Below are 15453 nucleotides of genomic sequence, written 5' to 3'. Positions count from 1 at the left end.
ATAGAAAGTGTCAGTCTTGTGGTTGATGGTCTTATTTGGTTCATGAATAAACATCAGTATCAGCTTCAGTCTTTTTTCTGACCACGTAAAAACTCTTCCCAGGAGCTTTGACTACTTTAGAAATCTTTTTTATTTATTTCTTTTACAGGATGCTGCGACTCGTTCCCTATTCATGCACTGACTTCCAATAAAAATGTCAAGAGGAGCTTTAAAGCTGCATGGGAGGAACCAATGAGAGGCCGCCGTGGGGCCTGTGCTAACAAGTTCAAAGTCATAAACAAGCTGCTGCTTTGAGTCATCAAATGTTTCTCAGTTTTTCCCATAAAGCTTTCATGAAGACGTTTTGTTTTATTTTTGTTTTATTTTGTCAGCTTCTCTCACAGACACATGATGTTTTATGATTAAATAACAAAAAGGGAGAAGAAACAGTCTTAATGAGACGTCTCTCTTTTATTACGTTATCAGAAGAAAATTGATTGGATCACTCACCGTTTTTTCCTGTTTGTCCTGCGATTGTTTTAACCTGCTGGAGAGAGAAAGAATGCTTGTGAGCGTTTAGCAGAGGGATAAACAAATGCTACCGGTTAATGCCAGGAGCTGTAATAAGAACCAGACCAGTTGGTAGCGCACAAGGAACAAATCGAACATGACTGGACTTGGCAGGTGCTGCACAAACTGGAAAACTCAGAGAAAACTCTGGAAATTCTAAAACGTTATCTTTAAAACGTGAAACTTCACTGCATGAAGCTGAGGGCTGAACCCCGGCCTCCTGTCGGTCTGACTGCTGCAGGTCGGTCAGGTGAGTGCAGCAGGTTAGTGTCTAACAAGTGTTCAGTCTGAGCCCCGGGAGCCGACCAGGAAGTCTGATCTCTGCAGGCGGTCTTCTTGTAAAGACTGGGGCTCCATAAAGCGCGGCTAATGAGATGGCATGTTAATGAAGCTGGTGCAGAGCAGGCGAGAGCACCTGGAGGACCAGGGAAACCGTACAGAGCATCTGCGTCCAGGAAGACATGCGTTTTAGGAGTTGTCTAAACCATCAGTGAACATTTAGGGAAGAGAGTGGTGAGGATATCCTCTCTGATTCAGGAGGATATGTTAATCTAGATGTCTGAAAGCGAGGGGTTAAGCATACTAACGATCGTATTAGTGTGAGGTGTGTTAGTGTGTGGAGAGGATGATAATTCAGGGAGGAGAGGATGTGAGGTAGTGAGGAGATTAAGTTACCTCTGTCCTTTCCGTTCAGGAGTCTCTCCTCCTCCTCTCGAACATCATCTGCCCAGAAGAGAAGAGATAATAGATGTTGAATTGAATTGTTTAATCTTTCAACAATATTTTATAAATTACAAAAAGGTCCAGATCTAATCTGAAGGGTGACATTGGAAAGAGTGTGTTGAATACAAAAAGAGATTTTGTTGTAGTGGAAAACACCTCAAACAGCTTCTGAATACTGTGGAAAGTCAACTTCAGATGCTTTAAAAACAATTTGATGGAAACAAATTACATGATTTTCAGGAACAACACAGCAGCTCTCTCTTCCTTAACCATTTCTTGTGATTTTTTTCGTCTCTTTTTCATCATCTTTGTAATTCTAGTGGATCATTACTTTCTATGGTTCATTTGTTGGTCATGGACACCAAACTGGTTTTGTCTTCAGTGATATTTGTACTATTTTTTCTCCTGTGTTTGTCAAGAGATCCTACATGTAACCATGGCTGCATTGTTTACATGTGAAATCAGCTGTTAGCAGCCTGTAACATATCAATGCTCACTGGTGCAAGGCCGGATGTTTCCCCACAAGGTGAGGAGAAGGAAGTGAAGACGACGTGCTGGTTCTCAGGTGTGAGCTAAGAAGTGACGACATGGACCTGTCCTTCCATCCATCATTATTGGGAACGTAAGATCTATCTCCAATAAGATGGACGAGCTAGTTGTGCTAACCCAGCAACAGAGGGAACACCAGAAGGCAAAGTAGCATCATGCTATTCACAGACATGGCTAACAGAGCTAACACCAGACACCAACACCACCAGAAGCTATGAGGTTTTTGCACTTTCTATACACTTTTTTACTTTTGTTTTCTTGATTGCTGCTGTGACTCCTCCTCAATTTCTCTTTGGGGATAAACAAAGTATTTTCTATTCTGTTTTATTCTATTCTATTTATTAACTATTTAAGTATTGTTTTGATAGTTCTTTTAATGACTGCATTGTACCTATTTATTTATGTGCTGCAGACCTCTTGGCTAGGTCACCCTTGTAAAAGATATCCTAATCTCAATGGGTTTTATCTGGTAAAATAAGGTTAAATAATAAAACAAAGAAAAAAATAAGTTAAATAAAACAATCCTCTATTTTTGCATTTCAGCGTACTAAAATAAAGACTAAGTTGAATATATCACAATGCAATCAATGTATAAAGCAAAAACTTGTCAATTTATGGAATTCCTATGTTGTACATTAATGAGGCTAAAAGAATGTACAAATACCCCTTAATTTTGAAATTCACTTCAGAGAATATTAATTAATAGGTTTGTGTTATTACGCACTTGTTCCAATTATTATTAACAATAACAAGTATTAACGTTGTTTTTTCTATTCACTTATTTATTGATTTTTGTTTTGTTAAAAAAATAGATTGCTTTCTTTAATTCATTAATTTATTCAGATGTAGGAGTCTGATAGTGTGTGTGAGTGTGTGTATATGTGTGTATGTGTGTGTGTGTGTTTACCAGAGTGGAGCTCTTTGACCAGAGATGACACAGTGTTGGTGATGGAGTCAGCTGCCACCAGGAGGTCGTTCCTCAGGTTTCGTCTCGGGCCTAAGAAAAGTAAATTAACCAGTTACCAAAACCACACACACCGAAACCTTCCTTACATTAGTCAGTGAGAATTATCACAAAGCTCCTTGAAACGCTAATATTTTTAACAGGAGACACATTTCCCTGAACTGTGTTGAGAGCTGAATTCATTAACCACAAACAGACTGTTGAGCTCAGAGCAGCTGCAGAAAGGCTTTGATTTATCTCTAGTGATTATTCGGTTGTACTAAAAAGATTAAACTTAATTTAACTTTACAATACGCAGCATTCTCAGACAAAGTGGATAATTTATGTTCTCACTAAAAATATTCTACTTTGACAGATAAAAATTATTTGATAAATAGGCTGCTCCTCCGACTGTTTGTTCCTGTCATTTGGTTTGAATTACAGACTCATGATGTTACACAGCGCCATGATCTGCTAACGAGGTGAAACTAATGGGAAACACCGCCTGGTGAGAAACGAAGCTGGTTAAACAAATAGTAAACAGTGCTGGAAATACGACTGGAAAACTGATGTTTTACATAAAAACAGCTTTAATACAACTTTTTTTTCAAGGTTTAGTCTGGAGAAATGGTTAACTCCACTTTCTTCCTCATTTTCTTTTTATCTAGATTTATTTATCCCTCCAAACTTGGTGGAAGTAATGTCTGACACGAGCTCTACAGGTGATCCTAGGGCGTAAACGAGACAAGTCTGCCTCATAATTTTCTCAATGTCCTTATCTTTATTTTCCATATTGACCCAAATACAGGGCCACCCAGATTAAAAGACTATCCCCCTCTTTTCAAGACCAATCTTCAGAAAAAGACTGATAAACAAAATCTACTTTATAACTGTTAATTATTTAAATTATGAGACATTAATTGAAATAATTATTAGATTTCTCAGGAAAAAACTCACACAACCCCGTTTATCGCTTGATGACCGCTTTGAGCTTCACGATAACCTTTTCTTTTATAGTTGCATTTTTCAGACACTTTTTGGATGCGCGATCTTCGACATTACACTCCATAACTTCATATTTTTGGCGGTCTGACAGTTGTTTAGCGTCTCTGCTGCATTAACCAACATTTTCTTAAAATTAGCATCATCACTTTGCCTTAGTTTTCTGTTAGCTCACCCAACTTTTGGGGGCTCCTGTCACTGCGAATCTACTGTGATTGACAGATCACTGCAGCCAAAGTGAGGTCGCTGGAGCCCTCTGCTTCAAATTTTGTCAGCTGGTAAAAAGAGTTAAGGGTAATTAGGGTGAAAATTGTGGGTCTTTGTCTTTCCTCCCAGCCCACAAAATGTGATATTTAATGACAAAACCTGTTCTTAGTAGTGCTTGTGAATGTAAAATCCTGACCTAAAACGAGCTGTTTGGATTTTGGGGATTTGACGACGTCAGTGATTCCCTTTTTTGACCAATCAGGAGCAAGTCTGACCTGATTGGTCCACCGGAGCAGATACCCCCAAACCCCCTAGAAGAATGCCAAACTTGATGAGCCATCACTGCTCTGTTTTTGGCTGTAAACAGCCACATAGTTCCATGCTCAGGCTTCCCATCTCAGAAGAAGACAAGACTTAAGCTGCGTTTCCACCAAGCAGTACGGGTCGGTTCAGTACGGTTTGGGACGGTTTGGGACAGTAAAGTCTCATCCCGTTTGCGTTTCCACAGCAAACTGTGCCCTCTCGTGGTGGGCGGCGTGTAAGCCGCATGCCGGAAGCCACAGCTGGCAAACAATAGCGCGACGCCGTAGCAGCTTACCCCGCGATTAAATCCAACAAAGAAGAAAACGCGACACAGTAAACAAAGAGCACGGATGGAAGACATGCAGCATTTCGTCCTCTCTGTGATTTTCATGTAACTCTCTGTTACAAAGTGCAATCAAGCTTCGTTTCAGGGAAGTCTGTGAGCCGCAAGGAGAAATGCAGCCGCTGTCGGGGTGAGTGACGATTCTTTTGACCAATCAACCGTCTGCAGTGTGTTGCTCCACCCCCCGAGAGCGGATCGGTTCAGTCTGGCACCCATACGGAAGGGTCTCAAAAAAGTGGGACGGCTCGTCTCGGTTTTTAGGGATCCGTCCCGGGATGAGTCTGTGGAAACGCCGCTAAAAGCGCACCGTACCGAGACGAACCGACCCGGACTGCTTGGTGGAAACGCGGCTTAAGTGTCTAGAGTTCATTTATGAGGGAAATGTTCCAGCTACACTCAGTAAAACTGTGCATGTGTGTGCTAGTCACTTCACGGCCGACTGCTTTTCCAACTTTGGCAACAGAGGGCTAGCCAATAGACTGGTCCTGAATCCAGGCGCATTACCAACCATCCTCCAACAAACCTGGGACCCTGGAAATGTGAGTGTTTTAAAAGCTGTGTGCTGTGGAGCAGATGGAAGAGCTTTTTCTCAGTGTCCCCCCTGTCTCTGTGTTAGCTTCAGGATGCTAACTTTAGCTGCGGTTAGCCTGTTGTTTTAGCCTGTAATGTTACGGTAAACGAGCTTCGCTGTTTTCTAAACATTGTGCACTCGGAGCTTGTGGCGCCGCTCTCAGTGACGTGGAAGAGCGGGGCGGTATCAGCGGTGGCTCATTTACATATGAAGGCCACGCCCACTAAATCAGAGCGTTCTGAACAGAGGGGCTATGAGAGCCTGGAAACAATGCTGCTGTGCTTGATTTATTGGCCTTTTGGACCAAAACATGTTACTACCATTTCATGAAGACATTAATGATCCATATTAAACTGCAGGAAAGGAGCAGAATATGTGACCTTTAACGTGTACCAGTCTTACCTTGAGCAAAAGCTTCTTGTACGTCACCTCCGACCCCAGCGAGAGAGTCTTGAGGAGGGTACATGTGAACCTGTGGGGATGCAGCGCCCACAGCGCGGCCAGTTGATGGACTCGGTCGGGACGGGGAGGCGTGAGAGGAGCCGGCTGCCTGCGCCTGAGAGAAGGATCCATGAGGCTTGTTCAACATTATTTATTTTTGACATTTCTGCATGAAACCAGAGCTTCCTCCCACATTCACACCATCGTGAGTCAAACGTGAAGGGGGAACACTTACTGCCTGACGCTGCTCCTCATCCTACAGGGCCAAACATGAGAGGTTGGAAACAAAGAGGGGAGAAAAGGACGGGAAAGAAGATGTCAGACACAGTAAAAGGAGGAAACAGCAGAAGGAAACGCGACAGACAGACAGAGAGGTGTGAAGAAAGAGGGGAAACTTTGCCCTCTAGTGTGTGACAGCACGCCATGCTAAGACAAACAGTTAAAGTGAGTGTGTGTGTGTGTGTGTGTGTTTGTGTGTGTGTGTGTGTAAGTGTGTGTGTGTGTGTGTGTTTGTGTCACCTTGAGCAGCTTCATCAGTCCCTCCAGCTGCACCATCAGCTCCCTCCTGCTCTCTTGCAGAGACGACATCCTCTGCTCCAGCTCATCTTTCCTTTGTCTGAAACACACAGCGAGCCTCCATTACCGTCACGCCGCCGAGTGAGGAGGCAGCAGAGGCGAACATTCGGAGGAGGAAGGACAACATCCAAAATAAAATGAGGATTTAAGGTCAGAGTGACCGAGAGAGGAAGCCCAAACCACTGGAATTACACTGACTCGCTTCTTTTACACTTCATCCATGTCATGCTTTCCCAAATTTGATTTAGTGCTTTCATTTTTCACAAAGCCACATGAACAGTTTTAGTTTTCATCACAAGAGCAGAACATCGAGCACACAAGGAGCACGCTCAGTCCAGGCTGAGATGGTTTAATACTGGGAGAAAAATTCGACCAGAAAATAGACGACGTGTCTCCCATTGCACAAAAACGAGGCCGTTACAGGCGCTTTAAATGCTGTTTCCTCCCTTCTGCTGGGATTATTGGAGCCAAAATCTGCGCCGTCGTGATCAGCTGGTGGATGTTTATGTGTGTCCCTCCCGCTAACCAAAACACACATTTAGCTCTGACATAAAACAACAAAGATCAGTCAGAGGAGAACAGATTCCTGTGCTTATTTGAAGTAGGGATGAAAATTCAAAGTATGTGCTCTGATCAATCATTTGGAAGGTTAGCAATCAATTTTTATTGCTAGTTCAAACAAAGTTGATTTTTCTCTGAGATAAAAATGAAACCAAATGTGTTTTTCCCCCCTAAATCACAATTTTTACAGTGACAACCCTGCATAGCAACAGAATATTTAATATCAACAAAAAAAGAAGATGTGGATATTTTGGCTTCATATTTGGGAAGCAGTCATGTTGTCCATCTGCACTGCAAAAAACTGTAATCTTATCAAGTGTTTTTGATACGGCTGAAAAACTAATGCAGAAAAACGAATTTTTCACTGTACTTTTACTGTCTCGCACCTTGCCTGTGTTTTGTTTTTCTTCTTTTCTTGTTTTTATTATTCTCATATTATTCTGCGCCTGTGACGGGGTATTTTGGCTTCAAAACCGTACAATGGTAAATTGCAGAGTCACACTGTCCACTCTATATATGTATTATACCTTGATCAAGTAAAGCTATGATGTACGATTTGGAAGCGTACAACTTAATAACTCTGTTTATAGGGCTGTTATGGTCATATGGTCCAATCTACACAATATAAAGACCAAAAAGAACGAAAAAAATCCATTCAGGATATCCACTGCAAAGCTGCATACTAGTTGACCAATCCAAACCGCGCATGGCATGCACAGTTCGGATTGGTACGTGAGTCCATCCAATCCCCTGTATCCCTCACTTCGCACAGTCATGCCCATGGTCCCACCTCGTCCTTCCCCACTACCCCTCTCACGTCAGCTAGCTGCTCAGCTACTGAAGCGTCATGGAGCCGGGGAAGACTGAAACCAGGAAGCTGTTACTGTTACCCTCCACAGCGAAGGGAAGAAAACGAAAAAGTTTCGAGGAAAAGGCTGAAGCAAGGAAGAATTATGAGCGATACAGGTGCCAACAGAGACTGAATATTGGAGAAATATACGACCGGTGGAAAAAGCTGCAGAGGGATTTGGGACTGAAGACTGACGCTGAGACAGCTGAGTTTCTGTTGAACAGGTAATGACTGTGTTTCCCACAGTGGGAGATGTCAGCTGAATAACTCTGGTTAGTCGGTGCCTGTACTGGCTAATGATTGAACGCTGCTGGTCAGAACAGGTCAGCTCTGTCAATAGATTTTAGCATAAGTTAGCCACACATCTTTAGCACTGTAAACTGAGCTGGTGAAGACACGCCGAGAAAGGTAAAGCCCCACCCACAGTCGGCTCTGCTCTGATCAGCTGCCAGACCTGCTTCGCTGGCTAATTCATGGTTTTGATCGCACCGGTCCAATTGAAAAAGCTACCACTGTGTGTTACAAGGAGGATGACTGTCTTGTTTGTTATATTTTCTGCCGGCTTCTTGCTCTGTCGGATGGTGCGTGTTGTTAAGAGGCGAAGAAGGGCCATACGAGCTGGGGGGCGGGATCTTAGAAGACGGAGGGGAGGGGTGAGTGAGGCTGCGTTTTTCAAATGTGTCTCATCAGCCAAACTGGGTTTCAGATCGTAGACCATAGCTTAATCCATAATATATGACAATTAGAAGCCACGATATTATTAAGTGTTTCCGCTAAGGTCCAGAAACTTGGAAAGTTGGCTTTTAAAGCTGCAGACGCTGACATGAAACTTGCGTACGCAAACTCAGACCTGGAGTGTGATTTGAGCTTATGCTCATGTTTAGATTGATAAAAGCCAATCTAGCCAAAGCTACCATGCACCAATTTTTCTGACCTATGCACGTTTGATAAATGATGGCCTGTATGAGCCACATTCACCTGACCAGTCCAGAAAAATGTCTTATTTCGAGTCATTTACAAACAAAATGAGGTTTGGATTGTTTGTTACACATAAAAAAATCTACCAATGAAACACGAAAAAACGGTACTTGTGTTAGGACATTATTCTGGTTTGAAGCCAATTTTTTGAGCAAATTTTTTTTACTTTATTAGCAGATTCTTTTACTTGTAACAAGCAAGTCAGACCTCATTTATGTCTTTAAACAACTTGAAACAAGACAATTTTTCTGGACTGACCAGTTGAATGTGGCTTATACTGAGTATAATAAGACAATTTTACTTAAAATAAGATTTCAGTCTTTTACAGTGTGTTTCTACAGCCTTAAGGCAAAATAAGAAAGTACTGCAACCAAAGCAATATTCTGGTAAAGCCAGATGAGAAAGTGTAAGAAAAAGTAAAAAACTGGAGAAATCAGAGGGAAATGAATGGAGTTTTCTTGTTGAATATTTGTTTAAAGGTTGAAAGTGGAGACTCGATGGACACAACATCTGCAGCATGAGAGTGTCATGAGAATCTGAGCCGGACCACAAAGCACTGAAAATAAACACATAATGGTCCTCAGATGGCAGACGCATCAGGGATGTTCATCACACCGGCCGCAAAGTACTGGATTCAGACGGCACTTGTTTGATAAATACTGAGTGTTCACAGAAAGAGGCTCAGATTAAAGAATCAGCTGGAAAAGGAGGTGTTTACAATCGTTTTTTGGGCCTGGATAGGACATTAAAGTGGGAGCATAACTCTTTTCGTTCCTTCTTGGCTTCTCTTCACACGGTAAGATAAATGTGTAAACAAAGAAAAAACGGCTGAGTCATTCGGTAATTCCAGATTTGAGTCGTTATGATCCAGAAGTGAAGCAGTTAGTAACAAAAACACTAAATTTAAAGCCCTTTAAGGAGATTCTCTACAGTAATGATTTCTTCTCCTCAATTTTGTGAACAAAATCTCAGAGATTCAGAAACTACACAGAGCATCCATGATTTAAATAACTGCCCTGTGTGTGTAAACAGATATTACATATTTGGCTTCACGTAAAAAGGAACAAATTCTTGTGAGTACGATATTCAGGAGGTCACGCCTCAGTTAATGTATACACCAAACGAACACATGCAGAGACATGAGCAGAGTTTGGCGTCTCAGGCGTGTTTGAAGAGGAGGAGGTGTCACACGTGAACATGCATTTACATGCGTCTCGTAACACACATATGTCTGATGTTTTAATGTCTCTTAAAAGTCATAACAGACAAATGGAGCCTTTTGTATCAAGGCCCATTGGCTTTGTCTTCTTCCTGCCTTCACCTTTTACCCTTTTCCTCCTTTTTATCATGTTATTTATCTATTTAAGCTGCTCTGTGTACCTTTATCTCTCTGCTGTGTTTACATTTTCCATAATCATTACATTTTCTAAGCATTTTTACCATTTAACAACAAAATTTTACTGAACCTGACATTATTTTACTTTTTCAACCTTTGACTTTTACTTCTACTTTCATAACTTTCATCTTCTTTTATTTATTTATCTAATTTTTTTTTTTTTTTTTGGTCGTACCCCTGGTCCTCTTGGTCTCAGTCTACGTTGTTGGGTTCTCGTCTTCTGCAAAGGTTTTTATCTTTTTCTAAATTTGCTGTAGTTCTGAGGTTGTTCCCCTTGTTGGGTTGCTCTTATTCCCTGTTTAATGCTGCCTTTTTATTTTCTTTCTTGTTTTTCATTTCATTTTATTCTATTAATCTGTTTCTTATTGAGATTTTCAAGATGCATAAAAGTAACAATAATTGCACACAGCAAAAAAATGAAATACAAGTGTTACCAAGTGTTTTTTTTCTTATTTTAAGTTAAATTTTTCTTTTTATACTTGATATGAGTAGCCATGGGTACCAAATTAGGAACTTTTACCAAATTCTGTCAAAAGTACCAGGTACCGATTCATGTATGATCAAAAGGTACCATGTTTAGGTTCCTAAATGCATCCTTGTGACTGTGAAGGAGTGGAAGAGTGGGGGATTTTCCATGCTGGACATGAACACTGCATTGCAAGGTTAGATAATGAAGAATAGCATGTTTAACTGAAAAAAATATATATTTTATTGTATAACAAATTGATATTTTTTGCCACAAAAACACAAAAAAGTACCGAAAAAGTACCGGTTGTCAGGTACTGCGCATCGGTACCGTATCATTTCAAATGTGAAAGGTACCCATCCCTGAATATAAGCCTCGATTAACTGATCAGTCCAGAAAAAATGTCTTATTTCAAGATGTTCAAAGACAAAATGAGGTCTGGATTACTTGTAACAAGTAAAAAAAAATCTGCCAAATTACCAAGAAAAACTAGAATAATGTTTTAATACAAGTAACTTTTTCTTGTTCTTAGCAGATTATTTTAACTTGTTACAGCAATTCAGACCTCATTTTTGTCTTTAAATAACTTGAAATAAAACATTTTCTGGACTGCTCAGGTTAATGTGGCTAACAACAAGTCTAAAAAGACATTTTCTACTGAAAATAAGACAAAACACTTCATAAGATTTTGCTTTTTTTTGCAGTATATCAGATTTCTGGAAGAGAAAACAAAAGTTTTTTTAAATATAAACTTTGATTCTTGTGGATAATCATTATTAGGGACCAAGTGAAGGAACTGTTTTGAATTTTTCTGATCAATTACTGGGTTAAAAAAAGTGAAGTGAAACCGTTGAAACAAAAAGGTTCAACAGTTATACATGTGTATTTATTTTTTTCCATTTTATTTTCATTCTTAGTACAAACCATATTAAGACCTAATTTTTGTCTTTACATAACTTAAAACAAGACGTTTTTCTGGACTGGTCAGGTAAATGTGGCTCATATTAAGTCTAAAAAGACATTATCTGCTGAAAATAAGACAAAAATCTTTTGATAGATTTCACTTTTTTACAGAGCACTTGTGAAAAAAAATTAAAAAATATATTTTTCTGTCTATTTTAGATAGATTTTTTTTGTATTATTTTTTTGTCTGTTTTATTTTTTATTTTAATATATTTTTCTGTCTGTTTATTTTTATTTGTCTAATTTCTGTCTATTTTTTCACACTTTGTAAACTAATGTTTTTAAAGATGCTTTATTAATTAAAATATTATCATTAGTAGTAGTAGTTATTATTAATTATGAGACAGTGTATTCATACATCTATTGGAGTGTATTTTGAATTTTCTGACTCTAAAGTAAGGTTTTAAAATAACAGAGAGAAAACTGTTAAACTCACTGCATCAACTAAGAACATCCATCCATTTGTTCATCCATCTATCTATTTAAAAGGCTTAGTTTTAGTGCCCCCTAGTGGTTATTGCTCCATGTAAAAAGTTTGTTTAAAGTTTAGAAGGTTTTACTTAAATTATTTCATTTTACATCAATAGCTAAACAATCTGCAGCACCATGAAATGAAAATGAACACACAGTGAGTTTACAACTTTTCTGTTTTACTCCTCCACTTTTTTTTAAGAAGATGCAATCCAGATTAATCTAACAAATATTCGCTTCATAATATCATCTGCAAAGTTTATCCACACATGTTAACTTCCTGCTAAAGGAGTTTCAAATACTTCACTACACGATTAATGAAATCAAACATCCGTCAGGTGATTGATCTGGATTGATTTTGGTCTGATTCTTTGGACAGCAGTAACTCCCACCTCGTCACAGGCAGGTTTGTTTTTTGTGAAGTCTCCCTCCGCTCCCTTTGAGCTTTTGTTTTTCCTGAATAGCATAAATATGCTGGAAGTGAATTCTACATTGGCTTTACACAAAATTCCACCATCTGTCACCGCCATCTGCCGTAAAGCACTCCCCCTCTGTGCAGCAAAACAACACAGCAGATTTCCCGCCAAATCTGACACTGCGGCGCACAGTGAGGCAGCCGAAGTGGGAGTGGGTAGAAAACTTTGATTGTTTTAGAAAATGATGTTTGGGGATCTTTTCTGTGGGTTGCAGCCGTAACAAAACAACAGTGAGAGTTTGTGAACATGCAATGAGGGAGCAGATGACACGGCTCGCTGGTGGCGCTGTTGTTTACCTGAGCAGACGGAGCTCTGCGAGGAGAGTCGGGTTGGTGCTGCCTTTCTCTGGGCTGGCCTGGCACGCCGCGTCGTGCTGTGCGCGGAGACGTTTGATCTCTGCCAAGATCTCTCTGGGAAATGAAAAACAAACTGGTCAGTTAAGGCGAGGGAGGGTGAGACGAAGCAGAGTGTAAAAGGCCAGCCCAAAAATTGACAACGAAGGAAGCTTCTCTGTTTGTTTTTATTTTCTTTTTCTACCTGTTTTTGCACTCCAGCTGAGCGATGAGCTCCCTCTTCTGTTTGTTCACATCAAAGTTGATGCTGCGGTTTGGTATCACCTGAAAAACACACAAAATGACTCCAGCTTGTTTGGTTTTCTATGATTAAAACGACTGAGAGACAGAGAGAATGAGGCGTTATTGACTCACTCCAGTGCTGTCAGTCTCTGCCAGTCGCGAGGTGTAGCGTGCGATCAGTTTGTGCTCCTCATCTTGTCTGCTGGGGCTGTCTACACTACTGCCACACACAAACACAGGATGAGAAAGGAGATAAACAACTTTAACATCTCTCCTCTGTTTCCACGCGTCACTGAGAGCATGAATATGTGGGGTACAGTAGGAGCGAACATGCCAAAGTGAAATAAACCCCTGTCAGATCACTAAAGGCAGCTAACTGTGATACCTTGGGCTGCTCTGGAGGCGATTCACATACGCGGCGATCAGAGCGTGTTCCTCGTTCATACGCTGAGCAGCTGCCAAACTACAGGAAAGAAAAGACAGGACATGAGCAAACAACAGATGGAGATTTGTTTCCTTAAGAAATAAATAAAAACCATCATAGGTGTATTATAGGGATGCTGTGAAAAAGGTAACGTTAGATGGGATGAATGTCAGGATGAATGAAGCTCTCTCTATGTAGATTTTACTTTGAATGCGTAATTATACAAGTTGATTGTGGCTTGTATTGTGTGGTGACTTTTTTAGAACAGTGAACCAGGTCTAATTTGTAAAATATGTGCAAAATTCATCATTGACAGTGTGTAATAAACTCTTTAGAATGGAGTAACATGCTGTGTTTGTACTGAATATGTGCAAGTGTGTGTGTTGCGCAGCGTGTAAAATATTTATGGTGTGATGTTAGGACAGTGTACCAAGGCTTATTTTTACTGTTTTGACGTGGTTTGAGGCTTGCCCTGTGTCATATCCTCTGTAAATCAATGCACCAAGCCTTATTTGTACTGTACAGAGAGCATTATCAGTTGAATCTCTTCTCCCATACTTTGACAAGGAGCAACGAGCCACAGGTGGTGTGTGTGTGTGTGAAGAGAAAGAGAGCAGAAGGGATGCTGAAGATTCTGGTGATGTTGTCAGAGACCTTTTTTAATTACAAAATAAGAGACAATGCTCAGAAATGTTAATGTACACATGTTTATTAATGTTTAAACTCTTAGATCATCTTGTAAAATCTGCTCCCGGTGTTTGATTGCTCTGTGTTTTTTCCTTCACTAAACCTCCAAGATCCTATTCTGTCTTTGTGTTTTTCTTCATTGTAAACTGTTTTACTCTCATATAACATGCAGGAAATTGGAAAACAACTCCAGGTATTGCAAGATCAAAGTATTCCAGAGAAATGGGCCGAAGTGTTGACTCGCAGGACATTTTTTGACCATTTTATAGTCGACACTGAGCCCCGTTAAACTTAGTTTTGAACAAGTGGCTGAGCAAGTTTTGTCTGGCATGGAGAGATGGCGAGCTGAAAGAACGAACTGACACCTGAATCTAGCTCTATATCGGCAGATAAGATTTTTTTTTTTTTAAAGAGACTTTATTTTCTAGTCTTTTGTACCGTATTTCTGGAAGAGAAAACAAAGGGTTTCTTTGAATTTTATGAACTTTAAATCTTGTGGACGATCACAATCATCAATTACTTTTCAACTGTTTGTTGTGCCTCATGAAGTATTACCACTTGCTTAATTTTCCTCTTTTGAGTTTAGAGCTTCTGACTTCATTTCTCTTCTCTTCCTCTGTTCTCCTAATATGTATGCTCAGGGTTAGGCTTAAAGGTAAACATATATGTTACACAGAATTAAAAAGACTTTAGTTTTAGGGTCTTGTTCTTTTACAAAAAATAAAACTTTTACAATCAAATCACAAATTTGAGGTTAGCACTGTGCGTAAATCTTGTGCAGAAGAAGTAGAAATTCAGAAATTGTTTTCTCCTCTAAGTTTACCTTTTGGAGGACTCGGGGGCTGATGAAGACACCAACATGGCTTCACCGCTGTTTCCAAGGGGTCGAGTGGGGCTGCAGAGACAAACACACAAACAGGAAGTGCATTAAAAAAAACAGAGGTGCAGGTTGGCTTGCTGGTTCTACTCAAAATACAGAGACTACACAGACGTTTGAAACCTGACCACAATCCTTTGCTGCATTTCAACCCCTAAACTAGCTTAAACACAGAGTTCTGCCTTGATCTGATAGGATACTGTTTCTGAAGTATTTGTTTCCTTGTTGGTCAGAGTCTGGGTTTAAATTAAACCTTTTGCATAAGGTCTTTTTCCAATGTGAGTTGTTTTTTTTTAACTATAACAGTTTTAAACAACTACCTTTCTTACTCTGTCTAATACAGGACTCAGCAACTTTAACTTTTATTGGAGCCATTTTTCCTCAGCTCACCCGGATTTAAGTCATTCAGGAGCCACAAAATCTACTTTATCTTCACAATAAAGACAAAGAAGTGTATAAGTTGTATACAAAGTTAAAATCTAGTGAATAAATATCTAAATGAGAATTTTTTTGAATTTATAC

General features: G+C 39.9%; 1 protein-coding gene across 3 annotated transcripts in view; it reads right to left on the bottom strand.

The window, feature by feature from the left end:
- Positions 1-15453, bottom strand: part of LOC141801574 (dystrobrevin beta-like) — a 41107-nt gene that overhangs the window by 4832 nt on the left and 20822 nt on the right. The window contains exons 11-21 of one of the 3 annotated variants that reach the window (XM_074684659.1): positions 14878-14949; positions 13329-13406; positions 13076-13163; positions 12906-12985; positions 12665-12778; positions 6151-6247; positions 5867-5887; positions 5593-5746; positions 2729-2818; positions 1225-1272; positions 490-526 (exon numbers count right to left, since the gene is read on the bottom strand). In XM_074684659.1, the coding sequence (XP_074540760.1) occupies positions 519-526; positions 1225-1272; positions 2729-2818; positions 5593-5746; positions 5867-5887; positions 6151-6247; positions 12665-12778; positions 12906-12985; positions 13076-13163; positions 13329-13406; positions 14878-14949 (850 nt within the window). In that variant the 3' untranslated portion in view covers positions 490-518. The remainder of the gene's footprint in view (positions 1-489; positions 527-1224; positions 1273-2728; positions 2819-5592; positions 5747-5866; positions 5888-6150; positions 6248-12664; positions 12779-12905; positions 12986-13075; positions 13164-13328; positions 13407-14877; positions 14950-15453) is intronic. The other 2 variants (XM_074684660.1, XM_074684661.1) reach the window with 2 other exon arrangements.

This window comes from Halichoeres trimaculatus, unplaced genomic scaffold (genome assembly GCF_033239565.1).
Source record: "Halichoeres trimaculatus isolate MK-OKI-2021-1 unplaced genomic scaffold, fHalTri1.1 fHalTri1_scaffold_13, whole genome shotgun sequence".
Lineage (NCBI taxonomy): Eukaryota > Metazoa > Chordata > Actinopteri > Labriformes > Labridae > Halichoeres > Halichoeres trimaculatus.
The sequence above is the reverse complement of the archived record's forward strand: the minus strand, read 5'-3'. Positions and strand labels throughout refer to the sequence as shown.